Source organism: Heterodontus francisci, chromosome 25 (assembly GCF_036365525.1).
Source record: "Heterodontus francisci isolate sHetFra1 chromosome 25, sHetFra1.hap1, whole genome shotgun sequence".
In the NCBI taxonomy this organism is placed as follows: Eukaryota; Metazoa; Chordata; class Chondrichthyes; order Heterodontiformes; family Heterodontidae; genus Heterodontus; species Heterodontus francisci.
In genome coordinates, this window is record NC_090395.1 from 23,028,822 (window position 1) to 23,050,395 (window position 21,574).

The 21,574-nt window shown below is 45.7% G+C and overlaps 1 protein-coding gene across 4 annotated transcripts in view; it reads right to left on the bottom strand.

The window, feature by feature from the left end:
• Nucleotides 1-21,574, bottom strand: part of LOC137384060 (transcription factor ETV7-like) — a 112,627-nt gene that overhangs the window by 29,422 nt on the left and 61,631 nt on the right. For 3 of the 4 annotated variants that reach the window (XM_068057626.1, XM_068057627.1, XM_068057624.1), the window contains one exon: nt 5,693-5,749. The exons of the other annotated variant lie outside the window; for it this stretch is intronic. In XM_068057626.1, the coding sequence (XP_067913727.1) occupies nt 5,693-5,749 (57 nt within the window). The remainder of the gene's footprint in view (nt 1-5,692; nt 5,750-21,574) is intronic. 4 annotated transcript variants of the gene reach the window in all.

A 21,574-nucleotide genomic window follows, 5' to 3' on the forward strand; every position in this document is an offset into this window, starting at 1 on the left:
GTACACACTACTGAGTCAGCGGCGCTTGAGATGGCTTGGCCATGTGAGCCGCATGGAAGATGGCAGGATCCCCAAAGACACATTGTACAGTGAGCTCGCCACTGGTATCAGACCCACCGGCCGTCCATGTCTCCGCTATAAAGAAGTCTGCAAACGCGACATGAAATCCTGTGACATTGATCACAAGTCGTGGGAGTCAGTTGCCAGTGTTCGCCAGAGCTGGCGGACAGCCATAAAGGCGGGGCTAAAGTGTGGCGAGTCGAAGAGACTTAGTAGTTGGCAGGAAAAAAGACAGAGGCGCAAGGGGAGAGCCAACTGTGTAACAGCCCCGACAAACAAATTTCTCTGCAGCACCTGTGGAAAAGCCTGTCACTCTAGAATTGGCCTTTATAGCCACTCCAGGCGCTGCTCCACAAACCACTGACCACCTCCAGGCGCGTATCCATTGTCTCTCGAGATAAGGAGGCCCAAAAGAAGAAGGTCTCATTTACTATGTACAAAATTGGTGGCTGTGTTTGTCTACATTACAACAGTGACTACACTTTGAAAGTACTTCATGGGTTGCAAAGCGCTTTGGGACATCCTGATGTTGTGAAAGGTGCTATATAAATGCAAGTCCTTTCTTCCTGTCTGTCCTTCATTGTTTTATAAACCTCGATCAAATCATTCCTTAATCCCTTGTTATTGAAAACATCACATTATATGCAGAAAGTGCTGGAAATACTCAGTATTTCCGGTCAATAAGGTTCTGTCCCGCCACAGTCTACGTGCTTCAATGGGTGCTTGGAGCTCAGGGTCATTGCCCAAAAGGTGGACTGATACACCGCACCAAACAACACAAAAAAAGGAAAGAAGGTACCAGCCCTTCGCTTTGCAAGCTGGAACGTCAGAACTATGTGTCCTGGCCTGTCGGAAGACCTTACACAAATCAACGATTCTCGGAAGACCGCCATCATTAACAACGAGCTCAGCAGACTCAATGTTGACATTGCAGCACTTCAGGAGAAACGCCTCCCCGCGAGTGGATCTCTAGCAAAGAAAGACTACACCTTCTTCTGGCAGGGCAGGGATCCTGAAGAACCAAGACAGCATGGAGTGGGCTTCGCCATCAGAAACTCCTTGCTCAGCATGATAGAGCCTCCCTCAAATGGCTCGGAACGCATACTGTCCATCCGACTGCTCACCACCTCTGGTCCAGTACACCTACTCAGCATCTATGCTCCAACACTCTGCTCCCCACCTGAAGCTAAAGACCAGTTCTACGAGCAACTCCATAACATCATTAGCAGCATCCCCAACACCGAACACCTATTCCTGCTGGGGGACTTTAATGCCAGGGTTGGGGCCGACCATGACTCATGGCCCTCCTGCCTTGGGCGCTATGGCGTCGGAAGGATGAATGAGAACAGGCAGAGACTGCTTGAGTTGTGTACCTATCATAACCTCTGCATCACCAACTCGTTCTTTCACACTAAACCCTGTCACCAGGTTTCATGGAGGCACCCAAGATCGCGTCGTTGGCACCAGCTAGACCTCATTGTCACAAGGCGAGCCGCCTTAAACAGTGTTCGAATCACACGCAGCTTCCACAGTGCGGACTGCGACACTGACCACTCCCTGGTGTGCAGCAAGGTTAGACTCAAACCAAAGAAGTTGCATCATTCCAAGCAGAAGGGCCACCCGCGCATCAACACGAGCAGAATTTCTCACCCACAGCTGTTACAAAAATTTCTAAATTCACTTGTAACAGCCTTTCAAAACACTCCCACAGGGGATGCTGAGACCAAGTGGGCCCACATCAGAGACGCCATCTATGAGTCAGCTTTGACCACCTCCGGCAAAAGTGCGAAGAGAAATGCAGACTGGTTTCAATCTCATAATGAAGAGCTGGAACCTGTCATAGCCGCTAAGCGCATTGCACTTTTGAACTACAAGAAAGCCCCCAGCGTTTTAACATCCGCAGCACTTAAAGCAGCCAGAAGTACTGCACAAAGAACAGCTAGGCGCTGCGCAAACGACTACTGGCAACACCTATGCAGCCATATTCAGCTGGCCTCAGACACCGGAAACATCAGAGGAATGTATGATGGCATGAAGAGAGCTCTTGGGCCAACCATCAAGAAGATCACCCCCCTCAAATCTAAATCGGGGGACATAATCACTGACCAACGCAAACAGATGGACTGCTGGGTTGAGCACTACCTAGAACTGTACTCCAGGGAGAATGCTGTCACTGAGACTGCCCTCAATGCAGCCCAGCCTCTGCCAGTCTTGGATGAGCTGGACATACAGCCAACCAAATCGGAACTCAGTGATGCCATTGATTCTCTAGCCAGCGGAAAAGCCCCTGGGAAGGACAGCATTACCCCTGAAATAATCAAGAGTGCCAAGCCTGCTATACTCTCAGCACTACATGAACTGCTTTGCCTGTGTTGGGACGAGGGAGCAGTCCCCCAGGACATGCGCGATGCCAATATCATCACCCTCTATAAAAACAAAGGTGACCGCGGTGACTGCAACAACTACCGTGGAATCTCCCTGCTCAGCATAGTGGGGAAAGTCTTTGCTCGAGTCGCTCTGAACAGGCTCCAGAAGCTGGCCGAGCGCGTCTACCCTGAGGCACAGTGTGGCTTTCGTGCAGAGAGATCGACCGTTGACATGCTGTTCTCCCTTTGTCAGATACAGGAGAAATGCCACGAACAACAGATGCCCCTCTACATTGCTTTCATTGATCTCACCAAAGCCTTGGACCTCGTCAGCAGACGTGGTCTCTTCAGACTACTAGAAAAGATCGGATGTCCACCAAAGCTACTAAGTATCATCACCTCATTCCATGACAATATGAAAGGCACAATTCAACATGGTGGCTCCTCATCAGAGCCCTTTCCTATCCTGAGTGGCGTGAAACAGGGCTGTGGTCTCGCACCCACACTTTTTGGGATTTTCTTCTCCCTGCTGCTTTCACATGCGTTCAAGTCATCTGAAGAAGGAATTTTCCTCCACACAAGATCAGGGGGCAGGTTGTTCAACCTTGCCTGTCTAAGAGCGAAGTCCAAAGTACGGAAAGTCCTCATCAGGGAACTCCTCTTTGCTGACGATGCTGCTTTAACATCTCACACTGAAGAGTGCCTGCAGAGTCTCATCGACAGGTTTGCGGCTGCCTGCAATGAATTTGGCCTAACCATCAGCCTCAAGAAAACGAACATCATGGGGCAGGACGTCAGAAATGCTCCATCCATCAATATTGGCGACCACGCTCTGGAAGTGGTTCAAGAGTTCACCTACCTAGGCTCAACTATCACCAGTAACCTGTCTCTAGATGCAGAAATTAACAAGCGCATGGGTAAGGCTTCCACTGCTATGTCCAGACTGGCCAAGGGAGTGTGGAAAAATGGCGCATTGACACGGAACACAAAAGTCCGAGTGTATCAGGCCTGTGTCCTCAGTACCTTGCTCTATGGCAGCGAGGCCTGGACAACATATGTCAGCCAAGAGCGACGTCTCAATTCATTCCATCTTCGTTGCCTCCGGAGAATACTTGGCATCAGGTGGCAGGACCGTATCTCCAACACAGAAGTCCTCGAGGCGGCCAACATCCCCAGCTTGTACACACTACTGAGTCAGCGGCGCTTGAGATGGCTTGGCCATGTGAGCCGCATGGAAGATGGCAGGATCCCCAAAGACACATTGTACAGCGAGCTCGCCACTGGTATCAGACCCACCGGCCGTCCATGTCTCCGCTTTAAAGACGTCTGCAAAAGCGACATGAAATCCTGTGACATTGATCACAAGTCGTGGGAGTCAGTTGCCAGCGTTCGCCAGAGCTGGCGGGCAGCCATAAAGGCGGGGCTAAAGTGTGGCGAGTCGAAGAGACTTAGTAGTTGGCAGGAAAAAAGACAGAGGCACAAGGGGAGATCCAACTGTGCAACAGCCCCGACAAACAAATTTCTCTGCAGCACCTGTGGAAGAGCCTGTCACTCTAGAATTGGCCTTTATAGCCACTCCAGGCGCTGCTCCACAAACCACTGACCACCTCCAGGTGCGTATCCATTGTCTCTTGAGATAAGGAGGCCCAAAAGAAGAAGCTGGAAATACTCAGTAGATCAGGCAGCAGCTGTGGAGAGAGAAGCAGATTTAATGTTTCAGGTCTGTGACCTTTCATCCGTTCTCTCTCCACAGAAGCTGCTAGACCTGCTAAGTATTTCCAGCGCTTTCTGTTTTTATTTCAGATTTTCAGCATCTGCAGTATTTTGCTTTTATCACATTAAATGCATTTTGTCTGTCACATTTTGGGTGTCACTATACGCAAACATCTCTGTCATCACCAACAACTCACCAGGCCACATTTCACAATCATATAACTGCAACAATTGTGGAATGTTCCAATCAAAAGCTGGCAAAATGTTCCAAAAGACTACTACAGATACAGGAAAATAGCCAAACAATAAACAGTCAAGCAAAAGCTACCAATGAAATTACTACAAGATGCAACTGAATATAGTAATACAATGGGCTGTATTTTACCAGCCTTCCGATGTCAGGGGCCGTGGCGGGGGTGCCCAGAAAATTCTTCCGGGAAAGGCCCGCCTTGACCCCCGATGCCGGGAAGGCTGCACTTTTAACCGGTGGTGGCAAGGCCTCAGTGCGGCCGCCCCGCCGCATGGCAGCAGAGCCTTCTTTTGCCTAATAGAATTAATGCAAGTACATGTTAATTAACTTACCTGGACCAGGTGGCTGTGCCCTGCCAATATTCCGGCCAGTGGCTGGAAGTCCCATGCCTTCGGAGCCCACTTTGAGGATTAAGGCGAGACACTGGTGGGGAGGGCGGAGGAGTTTAATTTCCAGGTCGGGGGAGGGAGCGGAGAAAACTTATTCCATTGGCTGAGGGGATGGTGGGAAGGGGTTGAAGGGCAAAGATCATAAAGTTTGGGGGCGAAAGGTCGGGACTGGCAAAAATAGTTTTTCGCTGATGGGAGAAGGAAATAAATGTATTGGTTGATGATTGGATGGGTTTTGATGTGTACTTTACTATTTTTATTTAAATTAAAAGTCATGTTCCCCTTAAACATTCAAATCATCTGTCAGGGCTTTAAAAATGGTGATGGCGCCGGACGCCATTGCCGGGACGGAGCAGCAGCTCCCTCTCCATCATTGGGGGCGGTCGTTTTCCCCTCTCCATTTAAATTCACGCTGGGGCTCAGCAGTGGCCGATCCACGTGGGCAGACCGCCAACTTCAAAGCGCGCTGCCGAAATTTGCGGCATGCTCATAAAATTCAGCAGAATGATATAAAAATACACAATTTACAATCAATAATAGAAGGATTTTGTGTATTGTTAATGGGTTAACAATGTTTTACATCAAAGGCCTCTGCCTAGGGCTTGAGCTCATGGGTCTTCCGAGAGCTTTGTAAAGTGTCTCAGTGGGGTAGCAGGCTACAACTTGCAGTATGCATCTGTGCCTACGATTCCTTGAATTCTTTCATTGACAAAAAAGGATTGTTTATTTTGTACCAACAGCATAGTACATCTCTTGTAATTTGTACTTTGAAATTTTCCTATTATTAACTTTTTATATGTATATTCTGCAATGAATTTTAATTGGCTAGAGCACCTGAATTCCTTTAATATATGTACATCTGAGAGAGAACTCAGCCAACAGAAAAAGTGGTACCGAAGGAAGGATATACTTACCATAAAGGGAGTGCAACGAAGGTTCGCCAGACTGATTCCTGGGATGGCGGGATTGCCCTATGAGGAAAAATTTAGGAGACTGGGTCGATATTTGCTAGAGTTTAGAAGAAAGTGAGCAGGGATAGGCACCAACATGTTGCACCACAGACATTTAACAAAATTATTGATTCAGCCACAGACATGGGGGCAATTAATTTGTACATAAAGTGTATAGCCAACCTAATGCCATCAAAAGCACAGTCTGAATTAAAACCCATTTCTCCCTATTTATTGCGTACCTGGCATTGTTTTTGCTTGCACAAGTAGTCAATGTCTGTTCACACACTTGATGTAGCGATGCAGAGAATCCGGATAGATGTTCATCTGTCCGGTGTGATCCTGATCTCTTTCTCTCCCCTCTCACTCTCTGTCTCCCTCTCTATGTCAAACCCTATCCTCTCTCTGTGTGCTCAGAACTGCTCACAGTGCTCCATGTGCGGTCTAACCAAGGCTTTGTATAGCTGTAGTATGACGTCTAACCCCTTGTTTTCCACGTCTCCAGATATGAAGGCCTGTGTCCCATTAGCCTTTTTGATTACTTTATTGTGTTACGACCAGGTGAGAAAGGTGTCTAGGGGTCTATTACTATCTTCACCTGGTCTTATTGTAACAGGGTTTAATTTTAAACACACTGTGTTTTGAGCTCCCCTTTTGTGAATCCTTGTTCACAGCTTTCCAATTATAAGGTAAAGAAATGAGCACACCAGGTTTTCTTAAGTTTAAAGAAGAAAAAGTGAAATTTATTAAACCTTAAACTTAAACTCTAATACAGCTAACGCCTACGGATATACGATGTGCCCGCGCTAGCATGCACACGTGATACACACATGCAAATAGGGAAAGTCTCTAAAGGATGTTTCTTGTTACTGTTTCGGTGTTTCCAGCTCGCCGTAGAGTCCTTGATTGTAGACAGCTTTTACTTTTCGTTGGGGCCCAGTATTCTTTTTAAACCTTGTTTACTGTTAGGAGACTTTTATCTCAAATGTCTTCAATGGTTTCCGAAGCTGGTGACAGCGAGATGAGAGCAGACAGGAGAGAGGTATTCTCAGTCCAGGAGAAAAGCGCTTTCTGATATCAAATTCCTTGTTGGAAGTTCAAATTCAAAAACTCCAACAGTCTGTCAGTCATGTGACTATAACTGGTCTGACCACGTCTTCTGTGTTTGTGGATTCTGCTATCTTAGCAGTCAACCTGGAATGCTAGCTGCCAACCTTCAACATCTGGTAATCAAAAGTCCATTGTTGGTTGAATGTGTCAGGGCATTGTCCTTTGTCCCTTGTTCTAACACTGTCAGTTACTATGCAAATATCTTTCCATTCAGGGGCTTGCAATTTTAAGTTTTAATGTTCATGTGGCAAAATAATGTATGCCTCAGTCTAGACAGGTGGGGGCTTGCCTGACAACTGTAACTGTCCATGACATTTTAATGATCTATATACATGGACCCCTAAGTCTCTTTGGACCTCCAATGCCTCTGGCTTTCCACCATTTAGAAAATATCCTAGTCTATCCTTTTTTAGATCCAAAGTTGATGACCTCACACTTGCCTACATTGAAATCCATTTACCACAGTTTTGATAATTCACTTAATCTATTAATATCTTTGTAATTTTATGCTTCCGTCTACACTGCTTACAATGCCACCTATCTTTGTGACATCGGCAAACTTGGATATGTAGCTCTCTATCCTGTCATCTAAGTCATTAATAAATGAATAGTTAAGACTCCAACATAGATCCTTGCAGAACACCATGAGTCACATCCTGCCAATTTGAGTACCTGTCCGTTATCCCTACTCTCTGTCTCCTGCCACTCGAGCAATCCTCCAATAAGGTCAATAACTTGCTCTCAATTCCATGAGATTCAACTTTAGCAAACAGTGTCTTATGAAGAATTTTATCAGATGTCTTCTGAAAGTCCATATAAATAACATGCACAGATATTCTCCTGCCCATTCCTTTAATTGCCTCTTCAAAAAATTCAATTTGGTTCATCAGGCATGACCCACCCTTTACAAATTCATGCTGGCTCCCTCTGAGCAGCTGATAATTTTCCATGTGTTCAATAGCTCTAACTTTAATTACAGGCTCTAGTTATTTCCTGACAACAGGTACTAGATTAACTGGTCTACAATTCCTTGGTTTCCCTCTCTCACTTTTATTAAATAGCGGAGTGACATGCTCAATCTTCCAATGTAAAGGAACGGTTCCTGAACTGAGAGAACTTTGGTTAAGGGGTTTGCAATGTACTTACCTCCGTCCTTTAAACCCTGCGATGGAAACCATCTTGTCCTGGGGATTTGTCACTCTTTAGTGTCATTATTTTCTTCAGTACTGTGAATTTGCTTACATTAAATATGGTGAGTCTATAATAAAGTAAATGGTACCATTTTAAAGGGGGTGCAGGAACAGAGAGACCATGGTTATTTGAGGTTGGCAGGACAAGTTGAGAAGGCTGTTAAAAAGGCGTATGGGATCTTTGACTTTACAAATAGAGGTATAGAACGCAAAAGTAAGCCTGTCAGAGTATTGTGCCCATTTCTGGGCACCAAGCTTTAGGAAGGATGTCAAGGCTTTAGAGGCTGCAGAGGAGATTTATTAGAATGGTATCAGGGATAAAAGACTTCAGTTACATGGAGACATTGGGGAAACTGGGGTTGTTCTCCAGAGAGCAGAGAAGGTTAAGGGGAGATTTGATAGAGGAGTTCAATAGCATGAAGGGTTTTGACAGAGTAAGTAAATGGCAGAAGGGTTGGCAACCAAAGGACACATGTGACATGAAGATTTTTTTTTACGCCTCGAGTTGTTAAGATCTGGAATGCACTGCCTGAAAGGGTAATGGAAACAGATTCAGTAATAACTTTTATAAGGGGATTGGATAAATGCTTGGAGGGGAAAAATGCAGGGTTCTGGCAAAAGAGCTAATTGGATAGCTCCTTCAAAACAGGCACAAAGGACTGAATGGCTTCTTTCAATGCTGCATTACTCTATGATTCAATGTCTGATTAGAACAGGTTCCATAAAGGCGTAGGATGAAACTTATCCTATTCTCATTCTGTTTCTTTGTTTGCTCAGTGAGTCACCTTGACAACAATCTCTACTTCCTAGTGAGACTGGAACTGTCACTGACCATTGTGGGGAACAGCAGAACTGGTTGGATCAGACGTGGTGGTAGGCGGGGGGTGGGAACGCGGGCAGATAGGAACTGTGAGAAATTACCGACAGGGAAATGCACTGACTCATATATAGAAGCAATGTGAGAAGTGATAGCTTATGTACAGTCAGCTGTAATCACTGGCTGAAAGGTTAAATCATCAGCCTCTCTAACTCTGGTAGGGAAACTGATTGAGAGGAAACTACACAGGAATCATGTTAAAAAGCTGCTGCTGGATAACAGTAATGGATCTGTTTAACTATTTGAATCTCAAAAGTCCTTTCTAGATTTTTCTGCATTTCTGAGATGTTGTGGCACAGAACAGCAGTTCCTGGACTTATGATCTTTGCAATATCATTGCAGAACAGATGATAAGTAGGGCTGTATATTTTTCAGGCTTAACTGACTACAAAAAACCTCTTTGCCAGGGAATGATACAGGTACCATTGGCTGCAAGCCTGAGGTGTGTCCCACTCACTGCTCCGTGTAATAACCAGGGTTAGAGTCCATTCAGTTGTCTGACACAGAAACCATTTGGAAACTTTCTAAAACTCCTGAATATCAAACAGCTCTAACTAGATTTTCCAGCAGCATTCTATTTGCTTATCTCTGCATATTTTACGATTCACTCTGCTCACCAACGTACCACACTGAAGCCTGGCACTGTGCCACTTAAAGCAAGCACAGTACATTATTTATAACACATAGACAGGCTGAATACCCAAGAATATAACTCAGTCCAACACACACAGATTTTAATGAGAAGCATTTGGGAATTCTAGTGTTCAGACTGGCAAATAATTGTGTCTGAAATTTGTTCTTCTCTTGCATATTTCAAAGGCAACAAAAATGCAGTCAGTTTTTGATGAAGCAGAAATTAAAGGTCATTGGAGGTAATTTTCCAGAGCTAAAATTAAGACTGTTCCAGTGCTTGGTGTTATTTCTGTTAATTTTGGGAGATACACAAGTGTGAACACATTAGACACAAAAGAGTTCAGTTAATGGCAAACCAGGAATCCAACAAGAGGTGGAGATGAACAGGGCTAAATTGGATAGTTCCCAAAAATGGGTGCAGGGATCACGATACGCAATTAACCCACATCTGTTGATTGCGATGCAGGCTATGTGCCAACTTCGAGCTGCCTGATCATTTGAAGAATCAATGCATTCAACCAGCACTAATCGTGTTGTTCACTGCCTGAACTCATCAACAGGGGGACAATATCATGAGTGGTTAGTTCCCTCCATTTAAAGCACTGCTGGGAGTCATAGTGGAAGAGAATGTGACCTGGGAAAGAATGAGGAACGGCACAACAGGGGAGATAATGAGTTCCAAGGTTTAAAGATGCTGCACTGAATGTCTTGGTGGAGGAATTGGAAAGGAGGAGAGATGTCCTTTATCTGCAGTTGGCCAGGAGCCCTGCAGACACACACTCAAAAGGCAGTGGGAGCAGATAGCTGTGGATGTCAATGCCAGGAGTCATGCCCTTAGAACCTGGATGCAGTGCTACAAGAAGTTCAATGGCCTCACAAGGGTGGTCAAGGTCAGTGATTGCATCTGCCAGTGCCATATCTCACCAACTGCACCACTAGCCTCAGCCACTGCTCAATTCACCTCAACCTCATCACTCACCGACCAACAATCTCTATCAATCAGGTCTCATACCTAACATTCATATGCTTCACACCACACTCACACTCTTAGCACTACTGCAAGACTTACACCCACAGCTCAAAGATTGTACACACTGTCAGCTATTCAAAATAACAGCCACATCACCCACAACACTTACTGACACACTTCTCTCTCTCTGTTACAGGACAAGATAGCGCAAAACCAAAGGCAGCAGGAACTAACTGGAGGGGGACAGGCACCGCTACATGTCCTAACCCCCGTGAAGGAAAAGAAGATAGACATTACTGGAAGGCCCATTGCTGTGGCCATGACTAGTGATGGGGTTGAAACCATCCAAAATGATGGTATCCTCATATCTAAGCCTCCTTCTCACTTGCCCCTCATGCCACACTCTTGTCTGATTTACAAGCTAATGATAGTGTAAGAATGCATCTCTTACTTCCCAACACCGCCACCCTCCCCTCACTTACCCCTGTGCCTTTTTCATTTCAGAAACCCAAGAGGTTGAAGCTGCCCAGGCAGTGAAGGAACACCAAAGAACAAAAGAACAAAGAACAGTACAGCACAGGAACAGGCCATTCGGCCCTCCAAGCCTGCGCCGATCTTGATGCCTGCCTAAACTAACACCTTCTGCACTTCCGGGGCCCATATCCCTCTATTCCCTTCCTATTCATGTATTTGTCAAGATGTCTCTTAAACGTCGCTATCGTATCTGCTTCCACCACCTCCCCTGGCAGCAAGTTCCAGGCACTCACCACCCTCTGTGTAAACAACTTGCCTCGCACATCCCCTCTAAACTTTGCCCCACGCACCTTAAACCTATGTCCCCAAGTAACTGACTCTTCCACCCTGGGAAAAAGCTTCTGACTATCCACTCTGTCCATGCCGCTCAGAACTTTGTAAACCTCAATCATGTCGCCCCTCCACCTCCGTCGTTCCAGTGAAAACAATCCGAGTTTTTCCAACCTCTCCTCATAGCTAATGCCCTCCAGACCAGGCAACATCCTGGTAAACCTCCTCTGTACCCTCTCCAAAGCCTCCACGTCCTTCTGGTAGTGTGGCGACCAGAATTGTACGCAATATTCTAAGTGTGGCCTAACTAAGGTTCTGTACAGCTGCAACATGACTTGCCAATTTTTATACTCTATGCCCCAACCGATGAAGGCAAGCATGCCGTATGCCTTCTTGACTACCTTATCCACCTGCGTTGCCACTTTCAGTGACCTGTACGCCCAGATCTCTCTGCCTGTCAATACTCCTAAGGGTTCTGCCATTTACTGTATACCTCCCACCTGCATTAGACCTTCCAAAATGCATTACCTCACATTGTCCGGATTAAATTCCATCTGCTATTTCTCCACCCAAGTCTCCAACCGATCAATATCCTGCTGTATCCTCTGACAACCCTCATCATTATCCGCAACTCCACCAACCTTTGTGTCATCCGCAAACTTACTAATCAGACCAGCTACATTTTCCTCCAAATCATTTATATATACTACAAACAGCAAAGGTCCCAGCACTGATCCCTGCGGAACACCACTAGTCACATTCCTCCATTCAGAAAAACACCCATCCACTGCTACCCTCTGTCTTCTATGACCGAGCCAGTTCTGTATCCATCTTGCCAGCTCACCTCTGATCCCGTGTGACTTCACCTTTTGTACCAGTCTGCCATGAGGGACCTTGTCAAAGGCCTTACTAAAGTCCATATAGATAACATCTACTGCCCTTCCTTCATCAATCATCCTCGTCACTTCCTCAAAAAACTCAATCAAATTAGTAAGACACCACCTCCCCTTCACAAAACCATGCTGTCTCTTGCTAATAAGTTTGTTTGTTTCCAAATGGGAGTAAATCCTGTCCCGAATAATCCTCTCTGATAGTTTCCCTTCCACTGACGTAAGGCTCACCGGCCTATAATTTCCTGGATTATCCTTGCCACCCTTCTTAAACAAAGGCACAACATTGGCTATTCTCCAGTCCTCTGGGACCTCACCTGTAGCCAATGAGGATGCAAAGATTTCTGTCAAGGCCCCAGCAATTTCTTCCCTTGCCTCCCTCAGTATTCTAGGGTAGATCCCATCAGGCCCTGGGGACTTATCTACCTTAATGCTTTGCAAGACACCCAACAGCTCCTCCTTTTTGATAATGAGATGACTGAGACTATCTGCACTCCCTTCCCTAGGCTCATCATCCACCAAGTCCTTCTCTTTGGTGAATACTGATGCAAAGTACTCATTTAGCACCTCGCCCATTTCCTCTGGCTCCACACATAGATTCCCTTCTCTGGCCTTGAGGGGGCCAACCCTTTCCCTGGTTACCCTCTTGCTCTTTATATATGTATAAAAAGCCTTGGGATTCTCCTTAATCCTGTTTGCCAATGACTTTTCATGACCCTTTTAGCCCTCCTAACTCCTTGCTTAAGTTCCTTCCTACTGTCTTTATATTCCTCAAGTGCTTCGTCTGTTCCTAGCCTTTCAGCCCTTACAAATGCTTTCTTTTTCTTTTTGACTTGGCTCACAATATCCTGTACCAGGAAGACAGTGGGATGAAGATACAGCAACGTCACTTGATTTCACATTCGCAGCCACCAGCTCAGCAATTGACAGTGTGTATCTTAGAGGATTAGATTAGAGATGTAGTGAGACACCAGGCATGTGTGGGCTGCAGTCAGGGAAGGGAGCAAGAATAGCTTGCTGGAGGGCAAAGTAGAACATGGGTTCTGCTGCAGAGTATTCAGATGTGCACTTTGATGGGGTGGCCTACAGAAGGATGTTGATGATTTGCACAACTAAATGCTTGCTGCATTGGGAAGCCTGCAGTCAATGTCAAGGACTAAGGTGAAGTCCAGCAACAATTTGGCACAGGTCTTTATGTGGAGCTTGGAGCCCGTTCTTTCCATGGAAGTGGTGACCAACTCCATTAACACATTTGTGGACCAAATCATGTTGCTGTGTCCAATGACTGATGCCTTAGCTTCTAGTACTGCACAAGCAGCAGCCACCCAACCTCAGCCTGCTGCCACCCAAGCTCAGACTGCTGCCATCATGGCTGTGGATTGTAGTGTGCAAAGGGGCTTGCAGAGTATCACAGCAGTTCAACAATCTGTCCTCCGACAGATTACTTGGATTTCTGAGGCTCTGCCTCAGGGGGACTGGCAGCGGCACCATGAACACAAACCAGCTGTTCTCTCTCAGGAAGACTGCATTTTTCCTCCCACCTCTGCCATTCCACCAGTGCTCTTGCTGCCGCCCATCATCCAGCCAGGCCAGACAGCTGCTACCCATGCCAAGGTGGTGCAGTCTGTAGCCTGGCTATCTAGGCGCAGAGTTGCTCGAACTCGTCCTCCAAGGCCACCTGCAGCCTCCTCCACTGAAAGTCAGCAGCATTGTACCAGCCATGCTGTAGCCACTGGAGTAGCACTGCATAAGAGTACTAGAGCAGGCACAGGCACACAGAACAATGGCACTAAGTGAATGCACAAACGGGACTTTTGTATAAAATGAAGCATGATTTCATTTCTAAATTTGATTTGGAATGTTTATTTAATGGTAGATTTTATTTTTGCATTGTGGCCAAGCTGACACCATGATGGTCAGTGAGAGAAGAAAGGTAAGATGTGGGTCTGTTGATGAATGGGGCATTGGGGGTGCAGTTACTGATAACATACTTGGATGAGTTCTTCACAGACAGCCTGTGCAGAAAGGCACTGCCTAGGTGCCTCCTTCCTTCCTCTTCCTCATGCTCCTGCTCCTCAGTTGCCATATAGTTGGTTTCACTTCTGGTATGTGTGTTAATACAGTTAGGGTTATGTTTGTTTGGTCTGAGTTTATTGGTTTTGGAAATGTATTTATTCTAAATACTCAGCATTATATCCTTCAAAGTATTCCACTACTCCTCTACTGAAGCACAACCTAAATCCATTTACTTTAGTTGTTCACTCAATTCTTTGAATTTAGCTCTTTCAAAGTCATATATTTGACTCCTGGTTTTAGGTATAACTGATTTGCAGATAATGTTGAACTTGAATGTTGAATTGTGTGGCCATTATCCCCATGGGTGCTACCACTTCCACTTCCTGTATGTTATCTGTGTCAGGATAAGCAATGCCTCTCATGGCTTCCTTGGTGCACTGAGACATGAAGCAATCTCACATTTAATTGACCAACTCTGACTCTTAACCACTTGAGGTTTTGAGGTTTACATTTAAAAGTCTCCTGTAGAGTAACCTTTTAAAACCTTGCATACCCTTTCTATCTCGTCAGGCAAGTCCCCCACCTGCCAAGAATGAGAAAAATTAATTTCGCCACATGAACATTGATTTTGGACTGTTGTTGGTGAAGAAAGAACTTGCTTTAAAAAACAATTGGAGACTTTGGCTGGAGAGAAACATTAGCATTTCAACAGACAGTATTTCAAGGGACAAAGGGGCTGTTCCCTGCTCCAATTTAATCCACAATGGATTTTTGGTTACCAGACATTGAAGGCGAAAAGGCTAGCATTCCAGGTTAACTGTTAAGATGGCCGAATACACAAACAGATGTGGTTAGACCAGTTTGGGTCATATGTCTAACTGACTGTTGGAGTTTTTTTAATTTGTACTCCAACAGGGAATTTAAAATCAGAAAGCTGTTTTCTCCTAGACTGAGAACACCTCTCTCCTGTCTGCTCTCATCTCACTGTCACCAGCTTCAGAAACCATTGAAGATACATGAACCCCAAGAGAGAAAAGTCTGCCACAGTGAATAAGGTTTAAGAAGAATACTCGGCCCCAACGAAAAGCAAGACTACTTACAAAAGGGTTCCGAAGAAGGGTCACTGACCCGAAACGTTAACTCTGCTTCTCTTTCCACAGATGCTGCCAGACCTGCTGAGCGAATCCAGCATTTCTTGTTTTTGTTACAAAAGGACTACAGTGAGCTCGAAGCACAGTAAACAAGAAACTCTCCTGATATTGCCTAAAACCTCTCCATTTTATTTTTCTTCTGCTCTTTTCTGTTCCTATTTGCATGTGTTCATTGCATGTGCATACCAGCGTGGGCGCGTCGTATATCCGTAGGCATTAGCCATATTAGAGTTTAAGTTTAAGATTTAATAAATTTCTCTTTTCTTCTTTAAACCTAAGAAAGCTTGTTTATGCTCATTTCTTTGCTTTATAATTGGAAAGCTGTGAACAAGGATTCACCAAGGGTGAGCTCAAAACACAGTGTGTTTAAAATAAAACCCTGTTACAATAAGATCAGGTGAAGACAGTAAAAGACCCCAAGACACCTTTCTCACCTGGTCGTAACACTCTTCATAGAACAAATAGTCCTCCTTCTTCTGAGGATTTGCAATCCTGTACCAATTTACCAAGTATAATCTTGGACTATTTTCATATTTGAAATGTGAACCAAATTATAGTTCAGTTTGGAACATGCCTCCTCCTATGGAATGAATTGAATTTATTTCCCAGCTGTCCCTGATCGGTAGGACTGCACTTCCTTTTCTGTCCACCCTATTGTTTCTGAACACTCTTGAAAGTGTTTTTTCTTTCATTTGAATGTTAACGAATCCTGTGTTTAACTCCAATCAATACTGTGATAACAGACTAAATATAGTCATAACAAAATTGATACAAACAGCAGTGGTGGGATTCTCCCAGCAGGTGGAAAGATAAATAGAATTTTCCGTGACACTTTTTTTTGGACCTTACGAAAGTATTAAGAAAGTCATGTCAAAGTTGAGAAGATGAGTGTGGGCCAACAGCAAGCTAACAGAAAACACAAATCCGCGTGTACCAGGCCTGTGTTCTCAGCACCCTCCTTTATAGTAGCGACGCATGGACAACATATGCAAGCCAAGAAAAACAACTGAACAGTTTCCTCCTCCACTGCCTCAGACTGATATTGGGCATCTCCTGGCAGGGCAGAGTACAGGGCTCCCCAGCATGTTTGTCCTCTTGACTCCGTTGGCTGAGTTATGTGTACTGAATTGATGATGGCCGCATCCCCAAAGTCATGCTCTATGGCGAGCTTACTATTGGCACAAGACCAACGGGTCACTCATATCTGCAATACAAGGATGTCCGCAAGCAAGACCACTAGTTGAGCAGGATCAGAGTCCATGCATGTGAAGTCCTTGCTGTTGATCGGAGTGCCTGGAGAATGGCAGTCAGGAAGGGCATGGAAAAAGCAAAGGACAAAAGAAACGACCAGATGGCAGAAGAGAGAGCCCGGTGGAAGGAAAAACCATCAGTCGCCCTCGAGCCAATGATATTTATCTGTGCCAGCTGTGGAAGGGTTTGCCACTCACGAGTCAGCCTCTACAGCCACAACAGACGATGTTCAACTCAGAAGTGGCATACACCCTGGGCGCAGTCCGAGACGGACGGATGCCTACCACGACTAAGAAAGTATTTCGCAAGATTCTAAACAGAAGGTTTTTAATTAAAATAGAAGTCATGGAATTAGGTCAGAAGTTGGGACTGCATAAGTAACTGGTTGAAGAAATTAGGAAACAAGGTTCTTATGAAAGGTGGAAGGTGCTGAGTGAGCCCCAAGGGGTGTGCCTGGAGCTTTGTTGCAAGGTCTCCGGAAGACCTTCTAATCTGAAGGACAGCACTTCTGACATTACACAATTTTGTACTGTCAGCTTAATGTGTGCAGGTCTTGGATTGTTGCTTGAACCCACAGCCTTCTCGCTCAACAGCTTGCATTTATATAGCACCTTTAATGTAGTAAAACATCCCAAAGTGCTTCAGAGGAGCATTATCAAACAAAATTTGACACTGAGTGTTATGAAAGTGCCTCTGTGTTTTGTGAAATATATTTTTTGAAGATCCATTTTTGAAAGATTGAAGACTTTGGAGTTTTCTAAAGGGGTCATGGAAAGGCCACTTGACTTTGAAAAACAGTCCCTGGAAATGTTTTTTTAAAAGGGTCACTGAGAGATCTTGTGAGGAAAACAAGTCAATCCGGGAAACCACCTGACTTCCAACAACAATAAGCCTTTCCGGGAAACCACCTGACTTCCAGCTCAATAAACAACAGAGATGTTTGGACACCTGGAGAAGTTGTTTACAAAGAAATAACAGGTCAAGATTGATGGAGGTCAAAAGGTTGACCTCCTGTTGTCAGTTTCGCATTTGTATTGTTTTGAGTTGTGGTTGAACTGTATAAAAAGGGACAGAACTTCCAAGGAGAGAAAAGAGCTTCCGAGGAGAGAAGGTAATTCCCAAGGAAGGAGAGAAGACCACAACCCAGCTCAGCTTTCCAGCACCTCTCTAAAAGACCCTGAAAAGTCTACTGTGTCAACTCATCACGTCTCCTGTGTTTGAAGAAAAGCCTGCTAAATTAATTCTCAACGCTGCCTGAAAAGAACTGTTCGAAAAGATCCCAGTGACCCATCTATGTGTACTTGGAGGCCAGACTGTATGCAGGTTTTGGAACACAACATATCTCATCTGTTTTGTCTTCAACAATGAACAAGTAATCAGCTTAAGTGTTTTTTTTTGTCTGCTTTTTTTTGTAACAGAGCTTCAAACAACAATCTCTTTTTTTTCCCAGTGTGTGTGTGTGTGTGAGTGTGAGGGGCTAAGGTAAAAAGGGAATTTTTATATTTCGATCTGTGTGTTTATGTGTTGCTTCATTACTGGTTCAGATTTGTTTTATAATAAACTGGTAATTTTGTTGTTTATTAAAGAAACCTGATTGGTGTGTTTTATTCTTGGAAAAGTAGAGTCTATGATTGACCGTATCAGTAAGTGGGAAATTTAAATATATGTTGTGACCTGTGGAGAAGTTGGACTAGAATAAACAACGCACTCCTCCTGCCTTGGTCATAACTCTGAGTCACATAAGGAGATATGAGGGCAAATGACCAAAGATTGGTTAAAGAGGTAGATTTTAAGAAGCTTCTTAAAGGGGGAATGAGAGATTTAGGGAGGGAATTCCAGAGGTTAGAGTCTTGGCAGCTGAAGGCACAGCCACAAATGGTAGAGTGATTAAAATCAGGCATGGCCAGGATCGGAGGAGCACACAGATTTCCGAGGAGATTACAGAGGTAGGGAGAAAGCAAGGGTGCCATGTACAGAGCCAAGCTAATGCTCATAATGTACAACACTGGGAGAGGAGAACCTGCAACAGCTCTGGGAAGGGAACATGTCACCCCCATCTGGTCTGGCCCGCGTGACTCACTATGTTCCACACTATGTTCCACACTGGTGTGGGCTTTGTGTAGGAGGTGGGACACCCGATGCTGGGCCAAAAAGGCTGGGGGGACCCCGTCTCGGCATTTTCATGGGCCCCAGGAGAGATCCTCTGGCATTTTTAAATGTAAGTATCAGGAGGCGGGATCCTTTAAAGACAGAGATCCCGCCTGCTTGAGCTGCCTGACAATCAGAGGGCCAGCAGCTCAGTAGTATCAGCAGTGCCACCAGGAGCGGTGGCCACTGCCGGTGCTGCAGAGGCCATGGACCCAGGCCCAGGACCAGCGGTGGAACCTGGACAAGAGGTAGGGTCACTGGGGCTAGCACAGAAGGCCCTGGCAAAGTGGGGCTGGGGGGTGGTCTTGCAGTCCAGGGGAAGGGGTCCCAGAGGGTGAATTGGTTCCCGATGGGGGTCCTCTGTGAGCCACAAATTGCCAACGGAGGAGGGTCCACCCAAGCCCGCAGGGAGGGTGCCTCGCTTTACAAGGCATCCTCCCCACACAGCGGAGGCCCCGCCTGCTGCTGATAACATCCCAATGGCAGCGGGAAGAGGCCCCTAATTGGCTGTTAAGGGCCTCAATTGGCCTCTGGGAGGGAAGGCAGTTGTCAGCCTATCAGGCCCCTGGGACGATCGCTGGGCGACGGGGAGGTGACGGGCCCTCTGCCCCTCACCCCTCCACAAGCCACCCGTGGCGATACTCCGTGCTTCCCCTGCCTTTGATCCCGCCTGGGGAGGGGGGGGGGGGTGGTGCTGTAAAATCCAGCCCTATGTGGCTAAACTCTGAAATAACATGGAAAGACATTTAATTTGGCAGCTCATTGTCATCTCATGGCAACTAGGGATAGCTGATAAATGTTTTTTAAAAATGTATTCATGGGATGTGGGCATCGCTGGCCAGGCCAGCATTTAGTGCCCATCCCTAATTGCCCTTAAGAAGGTGGTGGTAAGCTGCCTTCTTGAGCCGCTGCAGTCCATGTGGGGTAGGTACACCCACAGTAAATGTGGCCTTTTCAGTGTTGCCCAAATACTAAGAATGAATAAACATTAGGTCCAGACTATCAATGAAGATTTGCAAGTCTTTTCCTTTTCGTACATTGGGCAGCATAGTAGCTTGGATAATTGAGGACTAAAAGAGCTAGATTGATCTTCTTGGATGCTGCATAAAGCTTATACTGGCCCTGACAATGTTCAGCTCATGTCCATATGCAGAAAGACGTGGACAATATCCAGGCTTGGGCTGATAAGTGGCAAGTAACATTTGCGCCACAGAAGTGCCAGGCAATGACCATCTCCAACAAGGAGGAATCTAACCATCTCCCCTTGACATTCGATTGCATTACCATCGCTGAATCCCCCACTATTAACATCCTGGGGGTGACCATTGACCAGAAACTGAACTGAATCAGCTACATAAATGCTGTGGCTACAAGGGCAGGTTAGAGGCTGGGAATTCTGCAGCAAATAACTCATCTCCTGTCTCTCTAAAGCCTGTCCACCATCTAAAAGGCACAAGTCAGGAGTGTGATGGAATACTCTCCACTTGCCTGGATGGGTGCAGCTCCAACAACACTCAAGAAGCTCGACACCATCCAGGACAAAGTAACCCACTTGACTGGTGTCCCATCCACCTTCAACATTCACTCCATCCACCATTGATGCACAGTGGCAGCAGTGTGTACCATCTACAAGATGCACTGCAGCAACGCACCGAGGCTCCTTCGACAGCACCTTCCAAACCAGCGACCTCTACCAAGTGGAAGGACAAGGGCAGCAGATGCACGGGAACACCACCATCTGCAAGCTCCTATCCAAGTAACACACCATCCTGACTTGGAACTATATCGCCGTTCCTTCACTGTTGCTGGGTCAAAATCCTGGAACTCCCTTCCTAACAGCACTGTGGGTGTACCTGCACCCCAAGGACTGCAGCGATTCAAGAAGGCAGCTCACCACCACCTTCTCAAGGGCAATTAGGGATGGGCAATAAATGCTGGCCTGGCCTGCGATGCCTACATCCCATGAACAAATTTTAAAAATGACAAATTAACTAAGTTATCATACGAGGTGAGGTGCCATTCTTGCCTGTTCTGCTGCATTGATGCAGGCTGCTTTCTGCTTCTGTTTCTACAGTTGAAACTTGGAAAGGGGGTCGAGTAGGGATCGCCATCTCTGGCAGTGCACCAGTAAAGTGGATTGTATTGAGCTGGTGCAGATTCTCCTCTCCCAGTGTTATATAGTATGTGTCAGCTTGGCTCAGTGAGATGCACACTTCTGACTTAGAAGGTTCTGAGTTCAAGCCCCACTCCAGGACTAGAGCCCATAATCAATGCTGACAGTCCAAATTGAATAATATTTGGAAGCACCGTCCTTCAGGTTACAAGGTCTTCCTGAAACCCCAGCTGCCTATTCCAAAGGTTCACATGCATGCTCAGGCACCCATGGTTCTTCTGAGAAGAACAGGAAATTTGCATGTAAAGGAAGGAGATGTAACCCAGGGAATGTTGAAAGAGGAGGTACGTCAGACAGTAGAGGGATTTCAAATTGAGAAAGAGGAAGTATTAGATAGGCTGTCTGTACTTAAAGTGGATAAAGCATCGGATGAGATGCATCCAAGGATATTGAGGGTGGAAATTGCAGAGGCACCGGCCATAATTTTCCAGTCTTTCTTAGACTCAGGAGTGGTGCCAGAGGACTGGAGAATTGCAAACGTTACACCCTTGTTCAAAAAAGGATGTAAAGATAAGCCCAGAAACTACAGGCCAGTCAGTTTAACTTCGGTGGTCAGAAAAGTTCTAGAAAAAATAATTCGGGACAAAATCAGTAACAACATGGACAAATGTGAGTTAATTAAGGAAAGCCAGC